Source organism: Sceloporus occidentalis, unplaced genomic scaffold (genome assembly GCF_023333645.1).
Source record: "Sceloporus occidentalis isolate IW3139 unplaced genomic scaffold, rSceOcc1.0.p SCAF_46, whole genome shotgun sequence".
Taxonomy (NCBI): Eukaryota; Metazoa; Chordata; class Lepidosauria; order Squamata; family Phrynosomatidae; genus Sceloporus; species Sceloporus occidentalis.
In genome coordinates, this window is record NW_028317026.1 from 6,360,447 (window position 1) to 6,379,190 (window position 18,744).

An 18,744-nucleotide genomic window follows, 5' to 3' on the forward strand; every position below is an offset into this window, starting at 1 on the left:
CTGGCAAATGTCCGCTCTCTTTTGCCGTTTTGCTTTTTTTGGCTTGAGGTTCATCTAGCCCGTTCTATGTTCCACCTTTGTGTTGAAGGGAGTCCATCCATATCAATCTCTGAGTTACACCAGTGGAGACACTGCCAACGATTCACCGGCGCATGTAAGCCGCTCCGGAATGCCCGTCAAAGAAAGCCCCAGGAAAGAAAGTCTCCTGAGCTACCTGACGGGCAGCTTTCCTAGCCTGCATAACCTCCTGGAAGGAACTCCTCAACGAACTGCCACAGCGGTCAAAAGCAGTTCTCTTACAAGGACAGGTACAATCATTATAAAACGTGTGTTCTAATCTCCAATATATAGTCCTGCGAATCACGTGGACATAGCATGGGTTACAGATCCTCCAAGAAACTGTAGATTGATTTCTGCCCTCCTGTTTTGAACTGTCTTTCTTAAACGTTTTGGAGGTATGTTCTCTCCATTTTAAATTGAAGGTTTTGTTATAGTTTCTAAAAAGAAGCAGTAGATATTAGCTCATAGAAGGTACGTTTTGCATTTATTGCTAATACATCCGTCTTCCTATATCTGTTACATTGCATTGTCTGTACTTTGGTCACTACCATAAGTCAGTAGAATGTAGCTTTCTTATTTATCGTTTCCATTGTAATGCGTGTGTTGCGTCTCATTTGATAGAGGAGCCCCCACAAAGTAAAAAAAAAAAAAAGTATCACGATAATTAGCATTAAATATAACGACTGACCAATTGAAGTTGTACTTTAGTTTGAAATATATATTTGTTCTTCAACCGATTTACATTGGCCATAGTGAGCGTAATGCAGTTTAAGGATGTTAATGTGTGTATTTTCTTTTTATCAGTCTGGTTTAAAAAAAAAAAAAAACCACTACATTTCGCATCTTATTAACTTTAATAATAAGATGTGAGAATGAGCATACCCCAGGATACGGAAAGTTGTCCTCTTTGACCTAATGACTTATCTAGGCTGAAATATAGGGCTTACAGAATCTGGTCTGTGATCAGCACATGCCTCGCCACCTAGCACACCATATCCAAAACCTAATAATTATGTCTTGATTTACAAAATTCAGCCTAATTGTGTGTTTATCTTTCCCGGAGGTAAGAGTTCTCTGAAATGTCTCCTGATTTATTGATACAGGGAATCCTGTGGCCACAGAAATGTTGTCAGAACACCCTTTATTGTCTGAACCATCCTCTGTGAGCTTCTATAACTGGATGTCAAATGCAGTGGGTAATAGAGGCAGTGTGGTACAAGAGTCTCCCATGATCAAGTCTGGACACAACAGCCTTCCATCAGGTATACCCGGTTAGGTTACAGCGTCAGAAAGCGTCATATACTTGCCTATGCAATGAGGCCGGGGCTGTGAAACGAGTTCTTCAGCTGCAGAAATAAGAGAGAGGGTCTTATTCAATAAGGTGAGAGTTGGCAGGGAGTTGTGGTTTCCATTATAAAGAGCCACCCCTGCCGAATTTCTCTGGGAGAATGGCTGAGCTGGCCCTGCATAATGGATAGTGCAATCACAGAGGTGAAATGAAATCTTACTCTTTTAAGTATGCTTGTTACAGGGTCACCCAAGCTATTTTTGGAACAGAAGCTCACCGAGGTTGGCTCTTCGTACGCCATTGAGATAAAACTACAACTCTCCTGCCAAATGTTGGGAGGCTTGCCTTTTTTTTTTTGCTGCTATTGTGTGTTTAATTTCTTATAAATGATAATTACCCTTTAGAATAAAGAACAACTAACTGCCAAAACATACATTGAAATAAAATATATCCTTAATTAGTGGAAATAACAGGACTTAGAATGTGTCTACACTGCATGATTGTAACAGTCATTCAGTAAAGGCTCTCCAGGATTAGCTGAATTCAGTTATGCGTTTATAAAACCGGTTATTACAAAACGTGTGTTCACTGTGCTCATTGTCTATATACATCTCTGTGCGTATCCATCTGTATATCTACCGGATATCTGTCACATTCACACTGACACTTTCCTGAAAATCACTACTATATTACATACTCGCCACTTAGAGAAATAACCTCTATGTGTGTGTATGTATATATATGTATGTATATATATATATATATATATATAATTGTGCTATGCGAATTCAAATGTTATCAATCTTATATAAAGATTATCTCAGAAATTATGATATTTTGAAGAGGTTCTTTTTTTAATGCTAAGCTACATATTGAGAGTAAGTTCAGCCTATATCCTCCATACTGCCACAGGCAACACATGCAGAACACACAGTGTGTTCCGTTACAAGAGGTGCCATGAAACTCATAAAGAGGATTCATTTAAAAATAAGATAGTGTTTTATGTCTGTAGTTATAGAATAACTTTTTTTTTTACAACTGTTAAACTCCTGCTGGAGTAATATTGGTTGAATTTGCTTTTCTAGGCACTGGACATAATCTCCCTACAATTCCTTCAGCATCTGACTTCAACACCGTACTGTCCAGTGACCAGAACACCCTGGACGGCACTCAGTCTCAGCACAGCACTAGCCAAGATGAAATAGCGGGCATTGAAGAGGGCAACCAGGGACTCTCGGCAGTCCAGCTTGCAGATGCACAGGTTAGAAAATGTTACTCTTCAGAAAAGCTGTGAACATTTCCAGTACAAGTACTACAGAAAACATAGTAAAGGACTTAGAGAAAGCTTGGGATGTCTGTAAAACTTTCCCAAAGAAAGTAAGTAATGAAAAAGCGATTAAAGGGCAGGCTAGATGGACCAATTGGTTATTTTATCACATTATCTGTCTATATGTCAAAAAAAAAAACAAGCAGAAAGAGGGTTGTGGTCTCTTTACATCTTCTGTGGCGGTGTCCCTTGTTATAATTACGGTACATGTTCTGGGTTATAGAAAAAAGAAAGACTTTACAGAAGAAGCCTAGTAACTAAGGCAGAGTGGCTACAACATCAGTTTTTCTTTAGGATCCAAAATACCTTAGAAAAGTAGCTAAGGGATCCAGGGGCCTGTGCCCTATTTCCAAGACTTGTGCCTAAACCCTAATACTATCCTTTGGCTGGATTACGGAAGTGGGGCACTCGGTGTGGCCATACATGCATAAACCACATCTGCTATATTTAGTTAGTATGCTTTACAGGTCTACCTTTTGGGCAATTATTTAGTATATATTCTGATTGCTTTTTTTCCCCCCATTACCCTCACTAATGCAAATTCAATTTGTTCTGTATTGCACAGTGGATAAAAAATAAGCAAATGTCATCCCAGTGCCTGCCTTTCTAGCTCAATGGAAGACAACAGAAGTGACATTTATTGTTTTGTCAGATTCAAAGAAAAGAACCTATTTAGAAGAAAAGAAAATTAAAAAAAATAGTTCATTATTTTAAATTGTATGTCACCAGCAAAGTATGTAGACTTTAAAATCACAGAACCACAGGCAAGTGTATAGATAAAAAAAAAAAAAAAGATTTTGGGTTTGTTTTACATCTGTGCAATCAATCACTGTAGTTGGTTAAATATATTAATGAAAATCTATAGCAAGCGAAAATTGCAACGATGAGAGCATTGTTTTTGAGTTTTTACGTTCGCTTAAAATGAAACTTTCTGCTGTTTTTAACAATGCTTTGTTCTTTGCAGGTGGTATTTAAACCTCTACTGAGTTATACGGGGATCCAGTCGCAGGATGTTGTTCCTCTCAGCTACAGAATGTATTTCGGAGAACACCTGTCTTTCTCTGGCACGTTGGACTGCCTCAGAGCGGACATTGTCGATTCAGACACTTCGAAAGAGAGGAGGAGCAAAAGAGCCAGGAGGTCTGCTTTTATTTGCACTTTTAACCCCTTCTATCCCCTATAGACGTACCGGGACGTCCAAAAAACGCCCACTAAGAAACCCCTATGGACGTCCCAGTACGTCCAGCCCTTCGTGCAGCGTCAGGGACACATCCCTGCCGCTGCACGGGAGACCAGGCTGTCGTTTGACAGCCTGGACTCCTCACTGACAGCAGAAGCCGACTTTGCCAGCTTTCTGCTGTCCGATCGCCTGTAACAGCTTCCGGCGTGAAAGCCGGTAAGCTGTTACACGTAAACTGTCCGATCGCGCAGTTTCAAACGCGCGATCGGGCATTCCCTTCCGGGTTACGTCCCTGCGGGGATATCCTGCCCTCCGATGAGGCACAGAGACGCTACGATCTCTATGCAGGTCTGTGAGGACCTGCATAGAGATCACAGTGTGATCGGTGCAGGGGGATCGCGGGGAGGGGAGTGAGAAACCATCTCTCTCACTCCCCCTCCCGGCCTGTAACAGAAAAGCTGAAAAAAACAAAACGGTTAGTCATTTAAAAATAGTATTAAATAAATCATTAAAATAATAATATAAATAATACTAAAAAAATGTATAATGTGAGCTGTGATGTCACTGTGACATCACTGGCATGTTCAGGAGGTCCCTAGGAGGACCTCTAACCATTACTGTGTAAAAAAAATAAATATATATATATATATATAAAAAATAAAAAAAATGTAAAAAAATTAAAATAAAAAAAATATATATAAAAAAAGATAATAAAAAAATTCTTAAAAAAACCTTACTTCCCATTGCCCTAGCATAACATCTAGCCAGTTTAACCCTCCTGCCCCCGTTCACAACCCCCAAACCCGTTAAGCCATAGGCATAAAAATTATACAAAATTGTACACCTTATAGTATGCTCCCTGGTGCTGGGAAAGTATGGAAAATCTATATAAATTAGGTATTTCTGAAATCAGGACACCTGAATTGATAAACTTGGAGGGGATTTTCCATCACTTTACCTAATTTTGTGAGGATTCAGAGGGAATTCGCTAGTTTTTACTAAATTTCTCATTCTAAATTTTCAGCTAATCATCCAACTATGGTATCAAACGAAAGCTCTATCTCTCCTAGTTTACATGGGTACACTATTCACAGTAAAAGAGAATCATCGCTGAACCGACAGCGCAAAAATGGCAAAATTGCTCTGGGCTTTGAGGTACCAAAAAACCCTGGGATTGAAGGGGTTAAAGAACATAGGCTCGGTACAGTTTTATTCATAAATATTGGCTGATGGATAAGTGCAACAGCCTTCCTGCTGAAGTGGTCGAGGCATCTAAGATAAGACCAAGGACTGATTACATCAGGAAAACCAGGCAGGCTAGACGGGCTGAATGGTTTAGAAGAATAAATGTGGCTGCTGTGTACCTATTCTGGGATTACATTTAAAGCAGTCTGGGTGACCGAGCATGCGCACACCACACCCAGGCTGCCATGTTGGAAGGCACCATCCAGATAACTATAACTTCTAGTATGCGGGTATATTTGGTAGGACAATGTGTGTGATACTTGCAGTCATCCACGTGCCTATTGTGGCAAATGTATGAAGCATTGTTGGAAAGTGGATACCTGGCCGCAATCTGCGTAGGTGTGTTACGAATAATTTCATTAGTTTGTGTTGAACAAGTTGAAAAAACATTATAATTAACCTTACAACAGGATTGCAGAAACTCTGGTAAATTATCTGATGAAATATATATTTGAATACCTTTTGTAATATATTTACGTCTTTATTTTAATGTTATTATCACTTTATTGTTTCAGACAAGGAGCCATCAATCTTCCACCTCTTGAGTTTAAACCAGCTCTGATGCTAGAAACGTTTAGTATCAATGCAGTGATAATGGAGAAGTCGATGTGTACCCCCCAGAACTCCACGAATGCCCTGTCCTTTCATGATCTCAGCAAGCGATACTACAACACCTTTCACTGCAACTTTACCATCTCTTGCCAGTCAATTAGTCAACATGTGGACATGGCGTTGGTCCGCCTAATTCATCAGTTCAGCACAATGATTGATGACATCAAAGCGACCCAGACAGATATTAAACTTAGCAGGTACACAGCTGGATCAGCCTCTCCAACGCCCACTTTCAAAACGAGAAAACACCGAGATTTCCGTTCCTCTGATTTCAGCCGCAGCTCTCGTGGCAGTCTAAACGGGGTCACGAGAGTAAATAACATGAAGAGCAAGAGAGCCAACAATGAAAACAACAAGAAGGAATCGCGGAACAAGAACTCCCTGGGAAGATCAGAGCGGAGAACTTCAAAGGTTTCTCGCAAAGGCTCAAAAGATGCCGTGGATCACATGGCAATTCACATGGATGACTCCGATTCCATCACCGTTTCTGAACAAAGTGAGCCTTCTGCAGAGTGTTGGCAGAACATGTATAAACTCCTGAACTTCTACTCTCTTATATCAGATCCCACTGGGTTTTTGGAAAAGTCATCAGAGCCGTTTGGCCCAGCAGGTACAACAATCTCAATGTTATTTTTATTCAAATTGAATTTATCCTGAAAATGAACAAAAGTTCCACAATCTTTTGTCCTAATTATTCTTTGCGTTCATGGCTTACAATATTTAATGCTCCATGGCCACCCGTTAGTTATTCTCAAAGATACTTCCAATGCTTGGATTCATTTTTAGGCGGTCGGAGTCCTTCAGAGCCCACGTGCCGAGTGGTGTTTGAGAATGAACAGGATAGCAACAGTCTGAATAGAAATCAAAGGAAACGCAGCCTGGTTGTGACCGAACCCCAGCACGTCACGCTGATAGTGTTTGGAATTGGCATGGTCAACCGCACGCATCTTGAAGCGGACATTGGTGGCCTGACCATGGAGTCCGAGCTCAAGAGGATTCACGGCAGTTTTACTCTAAAAGAAAAAATGAAAGGTAGAAACGCTCGTTGTCTGTGGGTACATTTCTAACCGAAGTTTGGAATTGGAATTGCGGAGTCATTTATGGCTGCCAAAAGTGCATCACGTGTTTGTTAGTGGGGGAGATGACATGTAATGGTTAACACATCCTTTACTTTTAGATGTTTTGCATCAGAAAATGACAGAGACTTGTGCTACAGCTCATATCGGCGGTGTGAATATTGTTCTCCTCGAAGGCATCACTCCAAATATTCAGTAAGTTGTGTGTTTAACGTTTTTTAAATGAGGAGTAAGACTGTTACGACTGTAGTCCAGCCATCTTTATTTGAAAAGGGCCGTTTAATGTAACATACACCCTCGCGTTTTAATAAGCATTCTTTACATGTAAGCAGAAAAGATAATTACGTTTAGAAGGACTCCCTGGAAGTCTCACGTGAGCCAGCACTGGATCTGGCCAACGGTAAGTATCTGTGCATGCGCACAACCATGCAGTCCGTCAAACGCATCTCCTCCAACGTAGACCGCTGGTGAGCAGGGAAACCATCCGAATGAATCTCTCCATTAATACAATTGTTTTGTGTCTGAATTTAGAAAAAAAAAAATATATTTTCCTTTATTTTTATTTTCACTATTATACGCAATTTTTTTTCCAGGATTAACACCCAACTACCACTACTTGATAAGCTGCCTTATCACCCTCACTTGATGGACTTGTAGTGTTTAGCAGGGTAACTTAGTCACGTAAAGAGAGCTTTATATTGGATTATCTGTTTTAAAAAAAAAAATAAAATTCTAAAACGCAAGTCCATCAGAAATCTGTTTTTCTAACATATTATCATGTTGATGTTGAGAAGCTGCAACCCGCATTCAGATTTGTTATTGGCATCTAATTCCAATTTTGCCATATTCACTTAACCTGCTGCGGAATGCTGTTTAACCATCAATACGACAACCTTTCATTCACGCGGTCTGTGCCATCAAAGCTACTTTGCAAAATCGCAGGTTTCCCCATATTGTCCATGTTTTGGCACAATGAATGTGTTGTAAGTTTATCTAAATTGTGCCCAAATATTGCTGTAATCGGCAGTCTAAATTCAATACATTGTACGCTCTGGTTTTCGTGGCACTGTTCGATGGCTTTGTTCACTAGTAATAATATTCTGTACACCCCGATCTCCGCGTGTCGTATTGGTGGGTAACAGTAAATAACACACTTCTCTTGCATGGATATTTATTCTCTATTTGGTTTCTTTGCTTTCTTTGCTTTCTCTTCCCTCTCAAACGTCATCTTTAGACTGGAGGATTTCCCTACATCTCCAACAAGCACGGCCAAACAAGAGTTTCTGTATGTCCTGATATCATATATATTCCGTGGTTGTGGTATCGTGATGTCTTGCGAGAAGCTGTTGAATTTTGTTAATTACTTCATTGTTCGGTGTCGGTCCTGCTTTTTTTTTTTTCCGTGTCTGATTGAATACAGGTTGTTCATGAAGCCAAAGCAAATAAAGCTTAATATATCACCGTCCATAGATAATACTGTCCTACAGTCCTCCATAGAAAAAATATTTACCTCTCTCCCCCGTTGTAGGGGGTCCTACTAGATCAACTATCACAATTGAAACGAGAGGGGTGTCCACATGGTGGTAATGGGCTAATTGATAGTGCCCACTTCGTTGGGGAGGGTTGAACGTAAGTGTCCAGAACCCACCAGGGTGTCAACGATCCCATGACACTTAGTGACTCTCTTAAGTAATCCTGTGTTGAACATTCACACTTTCCCTTCCCTCTTCATTTCTTTACCTTTTGTTGGAAAATCAATAAAGATTGACTTAAAAATAAGTCGATAGGTCAGCAAGATTTCGTCTTCAGTCTCCTTACCTGTTGAACTATGCATTATACCAGGCCAACTTGGACGTTTCTGCTGAGAAACTTGCCAATTTTTACCTTTCATGAAGTGAAGTGAAACAGTTGAAACCGCAACTCAATGCTGCCTTTAGGAAATAACCCCAAATCTACACAGCTATTACACAAAAATAGGAATATACGCTTCAAAATTAAGTGGAAAAAAATGGCTGCCAGCAAAATCAAAGAGTCAAATTGCCGAGAGCAGGCAAAGAGGAGATGGTCGTTCAATAAGATGCGTAGAAGTGAAGGTGCTGGGTAAAAATCCATGTTATGAATCTAAACATCCACCGAAAGGGGTTTTCAGGTCAGCGCTTCAGTAACTGGGTTATAATTAGAAGTAGGTTAATTACTTCCTTGCCGTGGTTCTGGCTGCCTGGCTTAATGGTCTTCTATCTTGCCTCAAAGCTCAACATCTGAGCATCAGAACTATGACAATTCCTAGGCGTCAGTAGTGCATATTCCGAAACCTGTTCTGGTTTGTAGCATACGTAGGAGCAGCTTCCGTTGTTGTACATGTTAGGAGCAGCTCTATCAATCCATCCATCCTTCTGTCCATCGTATGGGCCAACATATTTTGTATCCTAAAACATTATGCTATGAGCCCTATGTGCTTAGATGTATCCACATTCTTGCGCCCAAGCTGAATTATTTATTGCCAAGGTGTTTTTTAATGCAGCAGAAAATATATTCAGCTGTCATTTCATCAAAAGCAGCAGTTCCGTGGCTTACTGCTAATAGGGCTAGTAATGTGTTTCCTATAACAAGCCAATGGTAAGAATTAAATACGTGATTAAGTAGCTGCGTATGTAGCCCACGGTTTAATGGTGTTCACGTATTATTTGCAATAAATCCTTTATTAGTATTAATTATATGCTGCAAGCCCTAGTATAAACTGTATCGCTCTATGTGTTGCAAGTTATTACATTATTCTGTGTTAAGAACGCATGTAAGCAGACATGGCTGTTTAAAGCATGCATCTGGGCTTTTGTCACTTAAATATTGGTTCGAGGGCATGCATGGATAATCCTACATTGCAATAAGCTCTGAATGAATTGTATTTATCCAGGACTGTGGTAAAATGCAGCATCGCCAAATCTCAAGCCCTCTACAGTGCCCAGAGAGGTCTGAAAACCAGCAATGCCGCCGTATTCAAAGTTGGAGCGATCAGCATAAACATACCGCAGCACCCAGCCACGCTGCACAGCATGATGGTACGCAGCTCACATCAGCTTTCCAAGCAGATCTCTGACCTCATCCGACAGCCGTCTACAGTGTGAGTACCACTCAGCGGAAAAAACAAGTATTCTCTGTGTAACGGAGCGGTGACGGTATCAGTTTGGGGTTTTAAACCCTTTTTATATACCCTACTGGTGTTGCCTTCCATATTTCATTATATATTCTATATTGAAGGGGAAGTCCCGCTAAAGAAACAGAGCGTAAATAATGTGATGTAATGTTATAAAGAAAGCTTGGTTTTATCACGTTTTGTTCCAATAAATTCTTTTTGTGCAGACCTGGGGGCTGCCATTGTAGACAGTCATATAATATCTTGGATGATTTTTCTTGCACACACTGAGCTGATTCTTGCTTATCCAGTGAAATCCCTTTCTCTGTAGACTTTTATCTTTAGTCTGTGTCCGGCTGTGTGATTAAGACTGAGCCATTCTATTGTTTAAGGCAGTATGATGGGGATTCAGGGTGTTTGTTGCAGAGATAGAATAGAACACATATACATGGCCAATATGCAACTTTTTGAAAACCATCATGTGCAAAACTGGAATAGTTTAAAAACAAACCACCACAATACTTAAAAACATGGAATATATATATATATATATAATCAAACACTTGTAACATAAAAATATACGGGAAGGCCTCCTTTAACAGGCTTGTCGTGGAATGTAAGTATAATTATATCTGCTTTTAGGTTTTACCTTTGTGTTGGACCAAGAAAATATGTCTCTCTATCGTTATCCGTTCTCTAACAGGGTACCACCTCCTCGAGAGGACATTGCAACTCCACTTCTTTCCGAAAAGACCCCATCAAGTGTGAACCACACTCCTATTGAAACCAATGAATTCCCGCAGCTTCCAGAAGGTTTAGAAAAGAAGCCCATTGTGTTGAAGTTCAGTGCCATGTTAGATGGTATTGCCATTGGAGCCGCCCTACTGCCTTCTTTGAAAGCAGAGTACAAGATGGGAAGGATGAGAAGCCATGGAATGACTGGTAAGAAGATGCAACCATACACAGTATCCGATCATTATTGCCATGTCCTATTGTATGTGAGTGTGTGATGTATTTTCAACATTTTGATTGACAGTATATGAACTTTGTTGCAGGTGCCCAGACAAGGTTTACTTTCGAGCTACCAAACCATAGGCTACGTTTTACTTCAAAGGTCTCCTCTACAGACACATCAACGATTCCCCCGTCCGCCAGCCTTAACCTCCCTCCAGTCACCATGTCTGGGAAGTACATTATGGAGGAGCATGACAACTGCTCTGACCAGGCATGGAGCATGGACGACCTACTAGCAAAGCAGGGTTATTATCTGCAAGGAAACTACTTACGCTGTGTGGCCGAGGTAAAACACGTGTGCACCATCTACAAAATAGTAAACTATAACAGACTGATGAGCTTCATGTCTGACTCCTTGTCCCTCTGTTCACTTATTACATCAGAAACTCTTATGAAATTTAAATGCTATGTAGCCAATACCCGGATTAACTGATGTAAAAGAATGTTAAAATATAAGCAATATTAACTAAATTAATATTAATATTTAAGTTAATACCCTGTGGTACTCTTTTTTTATAACTCTTTATCAAAACGGGAAATTGCAATGCAGTTAAATTAAGACCTCCAAACACCAGAAGTGTTCCGGAAACTAGTGAACTGGTTGACCTTGTTTTTCCTAACCAAGAGATATGAAGTGTTTAAATTTAAAGAATTATTTGATCGATGACTGTATTTGTGACAGTCAGTCTAATGAATCAGGTTCAATCTATGTTTGTGTACTTATGAAGTACAAATTGCACTAAATTGTACAATTGGAAACTCATAGCGACGTAAGAAAGTGGGGGTTATAAAACAAAAATGACATGGCTTTATGTATTAAAAGTGACACTGGTACGGCTCAAAGTCGTCTGATCACTTTAGCAACCAATAGAATGTCCCAATCAGCTGACTTGTTTCGCTGGTTTGTATAGTGTTCTTCAGACTCTGTTTATAACTCTTACTGAAACTGACAGACAGAGGTCTGGTTGCCGTCTGATAAAAAACAACATTGGATAAACGGGAAAAAAAACCACAAAACCAAATCTCAAATATTTGATCTCCTTTTCAGGTTGGGTCATTTGAGCACAATCTAACCACCGATCTGCTCAACCATCTGGTGTTTGTGCAGAAGGTCTTCATGAAAGAGGTCAATGAAGTTATCCAGAAAGTCTCAGGTTGGCCTGTTTTTGTTATGCTCCTGAAGGTCCCTTATTTATCCCTTCTTTACTGTTAGCTTACCTAAATGATCTACTTTATAATGTGAAGATTGCCCTCAAGCATCTCGCGAATTCTGAATAGTCTTCCATTGTTCCATGAGTTTAATTTCACGTAAACATTAGGTCCCACTGTGAAGTTGGCTTTGAACAGTTACGCCTATGCTTCTTGTTGTATTAGCCATGTGCTGGATTACATTCGCACATCTAAGAGTATATTGCTTGAAGCAGGTTTTAATGACAGACATGTTAAATACCTTACATAGTAGTAAAAATCATGACTTTCTCAAGGCCCTTTACCAACTAGGTCTCCATGCAATTTAGGAAAACATAGACTAAACAAACAAAACAAGAAGTCAGTTACATGTTAATGAATCCTAAAACTTTTCTAATATCCTTGCTTTCTTCAGATAAAAAAAAACCCCAAGGGAAATGATAGTCCATGATAGAAGTTATTAACTTGGTAACTTGATTTGTATCTGTTAATGTAACTGTACTTTTTGTATGGCTACCATGTTTTACATGTATGGCCAACCTGTTATGTCCGATTACATTGTGCTAGTAGACCAGCACTTGAGGAACTTTGTCAACCAGCTACTCGGTTTACTTTAAATTCCTTTTTTTGAGGTTAATTCGGTTATAATCCTGTGGTTTAGTATATTTTATGGAACTGTGTTAACTTCTGTTTTGTTTTTTGTGATAAGGTGGGGAGCAACCAATTCCTCTTTGGAATGAACACGATGGTGCAACCGATGGAGATAAACCCAAGATCCTTCTTTACTCATTAAGCTTGAGATTTAAGGTGGGTGGGTGTACTGAATTATGTATACCTGCCGTCCTGTCAACGTTCCTACATTACATTTTATTTATAGAGTGTTAAAAAAGGGAGGTAAATTACAAGTGCATTGTAGCTTTTTTCACTACACTTAACAAATATATTTTTAGAATCCTTGCTGATATCTACTGGAAACAATTACCAATCTGACTTTCTTTATTATACTTTCCAGGGGATCCAAGTGACCGCTACCACCCCATCCATGAGGGCCGTGAGGTTCGAGACTGGACTGATAGAACTGGAGTTGTCCAACCGGATTCAGACCAAAGCTGTACCAGGAAGCAGAAGCTATTTAAAACTCTTTGGGAAATGTCAAGTAGATCTGAATTTGGCTCTTGGACAAATCGTGAAACATCAGGTTTGGGCGATTGAAAACCATTTGAAACTCATTTTGAAAACAATGCTTACACAACAGACACCGTGATCTAGAAAAAGATTGCAGTGACCATCCTGACCATATTGTAATGTCTGCGGAATAAGGCTCCCCATCAATGGCATCATTGAACATAGAAGCCCTATAAATTCTAGCAGAAATATTCCTGTAATCTAATTTCCTTCAGAAGAGTAAACAAATGGCCATATACCACAGATGATGAATTTGTTGTCCTCTATCAGTTACTTTTGCAACAACATTCGTGGATTCACTGCAGACATATGGGAATGCAGAAACAATACATTTAAAAATGTATCCAGTCACACAAAGTAGTGTAAACGAGAGATGTGCCCATGTTTTGGGAACACTGTCTGTATAGGCATTTATATATATATATATGCATATTTGTTAACATTGTTAACATCAACCTGTAGTGTAGCATGATTCCATAAAGTTTCCCTCTACTTTTTTCTTCTTATTTTATAGGTTTATGAGGAGGCTGGGTCTGATTTCCACCAGGTTGCTTATTTTAAAACTCGAATTGGCTTGCGTAATGCCTTCCAGGAGGAAATCGGTGGCTCTTGTGGCAGGGAGGCAGTTCTCATTACTCTGAGCAGGCCTATTGTCTACGCACAGCCTGTGGCCTTTGATAGAGGTAAGAGCAGCTGTGTTTCTATTCCTGTCCACGCTGGAAGCTGCAATCGGTTTTGTCGATGCCTCCCGCTTGTTATGGAAAAGCATACATTTACATTAAGAAATCAAAATCAGCACCCGATTTAAGTTAATAATTGTGTTCTTTTTGGATCAATTCTCCTAACCCGCTTTGTACCTTTTCACATTATGTGCCAACCCCTGACTTTTTCCATCACAAAGAAAAACTAAATCCATTTGCTTCCAGCAGTTGTCCGGTGCAGTGAGGATTGCGTCTCCACATATCATGTACACTTAGGGGTTATGCTTAAAGAATTATTGTGCAGAAAAACCAGAGGAAGCCACAAGAACATGCAGAATGCAAATGAAAACGCCAGTGACCTGTCCATTTTCTTACGTACTTTGAATCTCTATTTCTGTATGCTTAATGCAGTCTGCAGTGCTTAATGTTGATCATTTATGGTCACAACTATTGTGTGTGTCAAAGCCTGTGCAAATATGTCTTCCCAAACACCACTATTCGTTGTGATGGTTATTCCTTTTTTCTTTAGCTGTGCTTTTTTGGCTGAATTACAAGGCGGCTTACGATAACTGGAATGAGCAGAGACTGGCGTTAAACAAGGATATCCACGTGGCTACAAAGGAAGTGGTGGACATGCTTCCTGGAATCCAGCAGACATCTGCCCAGGCCCTTGGGACACTATTCCTACAGCTCACAGTGAACGATCTGGGGATTTGTTTGCCAATAACCAACACATTACAGGTACTAGTCTTTGCGTAGATTTAATTTACAGTGGCCCTCCAATGCAAGGTGTGTAGATGTGTAGAGAATAACAGAACTGCCTACCAATACATAGATCGTGATGTAAGTGTAGGTACTCGGGCAGGAGACCTCCTTTCCGATTGTATTAATACCCCTTGTACCCTTGATCAAAATGTCCACTTTTAATATGCCAAGTGATAATCATAATTAAAACTTAATCTGTATTTAATACTAAGGTTAAAAGGAAAAGAGAGAAATATCAAAAAAGATAAGTGGTAGGAAATAATCCTATATTATATATAAATAATCTAAAACCTGCGAGTAGGCAGCAGAGCATCCACTTATATCAATAAAGAACTATACAGTATTTTCTCAGTTATAAGAAAAACGTTTTACTAGTAAACTATATTTTTCATATTTAATGTCTGTACTTCGATGTACAGCAAGATACCAAGGTAGACTTGTGCGCATTTTACCTCCAGAGTGGCTTCGTCGGGGGCACGTGGAAGCCTGTTTATTTAAAGTAACGGGAAGAAACGTACCCCTCGCCGAGTCAACACTGTATTGGCATAAATTAGCATATGTGCATATAATATGCAGCATAGGGTCCCTCTGTGAGGCAATCTGTGTTTAATTGTAAACTATCCTTATGTGGGAAAAAAAGCATGAAATCAGCAGAATGCAAGTCAGATCCAGAAAGACCTACAACATCCACCTCGATGGCCTATTGTCTACTCTAGGGGCATTTCTCAATTATTCCATAACTGAAAAGAGCTACGTGCATCTGTTAGTGCTTAATACATATAAATATACATTTTTTTCAGAGAATACTTATTTAACCTGGCAATATATTCTCTGCCTTTATTATCATTTGTCTCAAGACATTTGGGACTTAATTTGCGTTTAACATGACTGCTTATTAATAGATGCTTTATTATCTATTTATTATAATTTTTCTGCGTTTCCAGGCAAATCACACAGCAGATTTCGATACCGGTTCTGCATTGGTACTGACCATTGAGAGCACCCTGATCACCGCCTGCTCTTCTGAGTCTCTCGTAAGCAAAGGGCACTTTAAAAACTTCTGTATCCGATTTGCCGATGGATTTGAAACATCCTGGGATGACTGGAAACCTGAAGTCAGAGCAGATCTCGTCATGAATGCCTGTAAGTATACTCCTTTCTCTGTAAATATGTTATAAAAGATATGTTATAAATACATGTTTACATGCACATTGATGCTTCTTCTTTCCATATACATGCAGTGAAAATTCCAGGTTCTGCTACTAAGAAAACATCTTGGGTTATTTAATGGCATTAAAAGACCATATTGGATAAAAGCCTAATATTCATTCATTATGAGTATATTTGTTGTTTCAGGTGTGGTTCCAGATGGAACATACGAAGTATGTTCAAGAACTACAGGTCCGGCTGCTGCTGGTAAGAGGCGTAATGCGGTTTTAATATGAAAACGTTGTATGGAATGTAAAAAGCAATGCAGTTTGTAATCCGTGACCCATTCCCATCTAAGCATGTTTTTACGTGTTGGTGTTTTTGTTTTTTTATAATTAGAAAGCAGCAGTGCAGGGACTTGGACACTAAACGTGCTATGGAAGATGTGTGGTATCGATGTACACATGGACCCAAATATTGGAAAGAGGCTTAATGCCCTTGGCAATACTCTTACAACCCTGACCGGAGAAGAAGATACTGATGACATAGCCGACTTGAACTCTGTAAACATGGCCGACCTTTCAGATGAGGATGAAGTAGACAGCATGTCTCCTACAGTCCACACTGTAAGCTTCTTTCCACATAGTTTCTCTCATCAAAATGACGGTTCCTCGTCCTTTCAGCGTTGTGCTGGAGGCCAGTGCTTGCTTGTGGGCTCGGGACAGCCAGCCATGCAAGGGATGATCAATTACATTGTATCCTTAAGAGCCAGAGAGTTAGGCTTTGTATGGAGGTGGATGACATGCGTAAAACCTCTGCTCACATGAAAATCTTACCTTGGGGCCCTAATTTCCTAGATTTGTATTCTTCACATGAAATCAGCAGTGGCTCCAGCAATGCGTTTGTGTTCATCTTCTTCCCTGGCTTTTGTTTCTCTGCTGAAATATGGCATCAGCTGTTCCAGCTGTTAGTTTGAATCAAAAGTACTCCTATTTGTATGACCTAGTAAGAAAACAATATATAGATAGATATATAATTAAATAGTATTTAATAGAACAAAAAAAAATAAATGTTTGTTATCGATATTTCTAAATGTCTGTCCAATTCTGTTTGAATTTTGTGGTGTTGGGCACTGTTCGTTGGATGTACTTTGTGGCTCTGTCAAGTTGCCAACATAGAGTTCCTGATGATTTGTTTCGACAGGGTAAAAATATAAAAATGGCAATTAGCAATTTATAGCAGATGCGCAAACTGAAATTCAAACAGAATTAAACTGAGCTTTCATTTTAGGCTATTGCGGCATTGCCTTTTTTTTTTTACAACAGGCAAGATCATTCTTACAATATACATTGATGTTCGGAAGCGGAGAGGAATGAAGCATTTTGAGTTAGAACAGTGCCTTGTCAAGCAGCGTGTGCATGTAAATTGGCAAAACAGAATATAACTGACCCTGCTTAGTATGCCTGGACGTCTTATTTAGACCCCTCATGTCATTAAAAATGTGCTCTATCAGTACAAGGGGATCTGGTTTTGGGAAGTTTCTGTTGTTTTTTGTTAACAAATGTCTTTTACACATGTGACTGTTAACTGAAAATGTCGAACTATCTAGAGTAAATCTGGTTAGTTGTAGTTCTAACGTTAATGTTTGCCGTTTAGAATTCAGAAGGAGGTTGGGTTAATGGAGAAGGCTTCAAGCTTACCCTTGGTCAGAGACTTGTAAATCACCTACTTGGTCTGAAAACCCAGCGCCAGCGTTACTCAGTCCCCGCAGAGTATCTTGCTGGTTCAGAAATGTCTGATTCTCGTGGTTCTATCAGGTCACATTCGACCGCAAGCAGGTCTCGCTCATGGGCAAATGTATGTAAAATCCAAGCGTCTCCAAATCAAATCTCTTCAGATCACTCCTCAATGTTCAGGGAAATCAAATTGATACTAATCTGTGATTGTTGCATGCTGGACTCACGGGGAGATCAGTTGGTTCCAATGTAATTACTTTAATTCGAAGAACCGTCTCGCTCGGATGCTAACTTGACATTTCCATTAAGGAGACCATAGACTACCGGCGGCCGGGACAGCTTGGGAGTCAGAGTTCGGACCCAAGAGGAAGGAAATTTGGGAAACGCTTAGTTGATATCAGGGAACTCAATGAGCAAGCCAAAGTGATTGATGATCTCAAGTAAGTCTTCATAAGGTTATTTTTTAGAACCCTCATTAGCAGCCACTATGTATGTTTGTTTAATTTCCGGTTGGGTATATAATTCGTATGGTATGTAGGCTGGAAATCACCTGTTCTTGGACCCTTTTCAATTATTAAAGGATGCATGTTTCAGACAGGCCGTGGGGTTATTTCATGTTCATTTTTAAAGGAAACTTGGAGCAAGCGAGGGTACCATTAATCAGGAAATTCAGCGTTATCAACACCTTGAGTCTGTGGCCGTGAATGACATTCGCAGGGACGTCCGTAAAAAGCTGCGCAGGTCAAGCATGAGGGTGAGTGCGGCTTACTGAAAACCCAACAAGTAAACCCTGATGAATTTTATTTCCCTCATGGTGCTTTTGTTTTTATAGGCAGCCTCTTTGAAGGATAAATGGGGCCTTGGATACAAACCAAGTTACAACCGTTCCAAAAGTATTACCGCCTCCGGCAGACCACCTCTGAAAAGATCAGAGAGAGCCAGGTACTGAGCAATTTTAGTATACACAGCTCTCTAAGTCATTTAATGTGACCAAACATTTACTGCTTCTAATACCATGAAATACTGCAAGTAACGGAACAATTTGTGACCAAGCTGTCAATATCTGAAAAACAGCCATCAATCTGATG

The 18,744-nt window shown here is 39.8% G+C and overlaps 1 protein-coding gene across 2 annotated transcripts in view; it reads left to right on the top strand.

Annotated features, from left to right (window-relative positions):
- LOC149289378 (bridge-like lipid transfer protein family member 1) overlaps positions 1-18,744 on the top strand; it is a 91,537-nt gene that overhangs the window by 49,184 nt on the left and 23,609 nt on the right. Inside the window, exons 41-63 of one of the 2 annotated variants that reach the window (XM_089490693.1) lie at positions 89-308; positions 1,164-1,322; positions 2,434-2,609; positions 3,640-3,815; positions 5,616-6,322; positions 6,499-6,744; positions 6,890-6,983; positions 8,023-8,073; positions 9,700-9,906; positions 10,622-10,860; positions 10,974-11,218; positions 11,981-12,086; positions 12,830-12,927; positions 13,133-13,318; positions 13,820-13,988; positions 14,536-14,747; positions 15,716-15,914; positions 16,128-16,187; positions 16,320-16,546; positions 17,577-17,777; positions 17,966-18,096; positions 18,287-18,410; positions 18,489-18,598. In XM_089490693.1, the coding sequence (XP_089346819.1) occupies positions 89-308; positions 1,164-1,322; positions 2,434-2,609; positions 3,640-3,815; positions 5,616-6,322; positions 6,499-6,744; positions 6,890-6,983; positions 8,023-8,073; positions 9,700-9,906; positions 10,622-10,860; positions 10,974-11,218; positions 11,981-12,086; positions 12,830-12,927; positions 13,133-13,318; positions 13,820-13,988; positions 14,536-14,747; positions 15,716-15,914; positions 16,128-16,187; positions 16,320-16,546; positions 17,577-17,777; positions 17,966-18,096; positions 18,287-18,410; positions 18,489-18,598 (4,343 nt within the window). The remainder of the gene's footprint in view (positions 1-88; positions 309-1,163; positions 1,323-2,433; positions 2,610-3,639; positions 3,816-5,615; positions 6,323-6,498; positions 6,745-6,889; positions 6,984-8,022; positions 8,074-9,699; positions 9,907-10,621; positions 10,861-10,973; positions 11,219-11,980; positions 12,087-12,829; positions 12,928-13,132; positions 13,319-13,819; positions 13,989-14,535; positions 14,748-15,715; positions 15,915-16,127; positions 16,188-16,319; positions 16,547-17,576; positions 17,778-17,965; positions 18,097-18,286; positions 18,411-18,488; positions 18,599-18,744) is intronic. The other variant, XM_089490694.1, reaches the window with a different exon arrangement.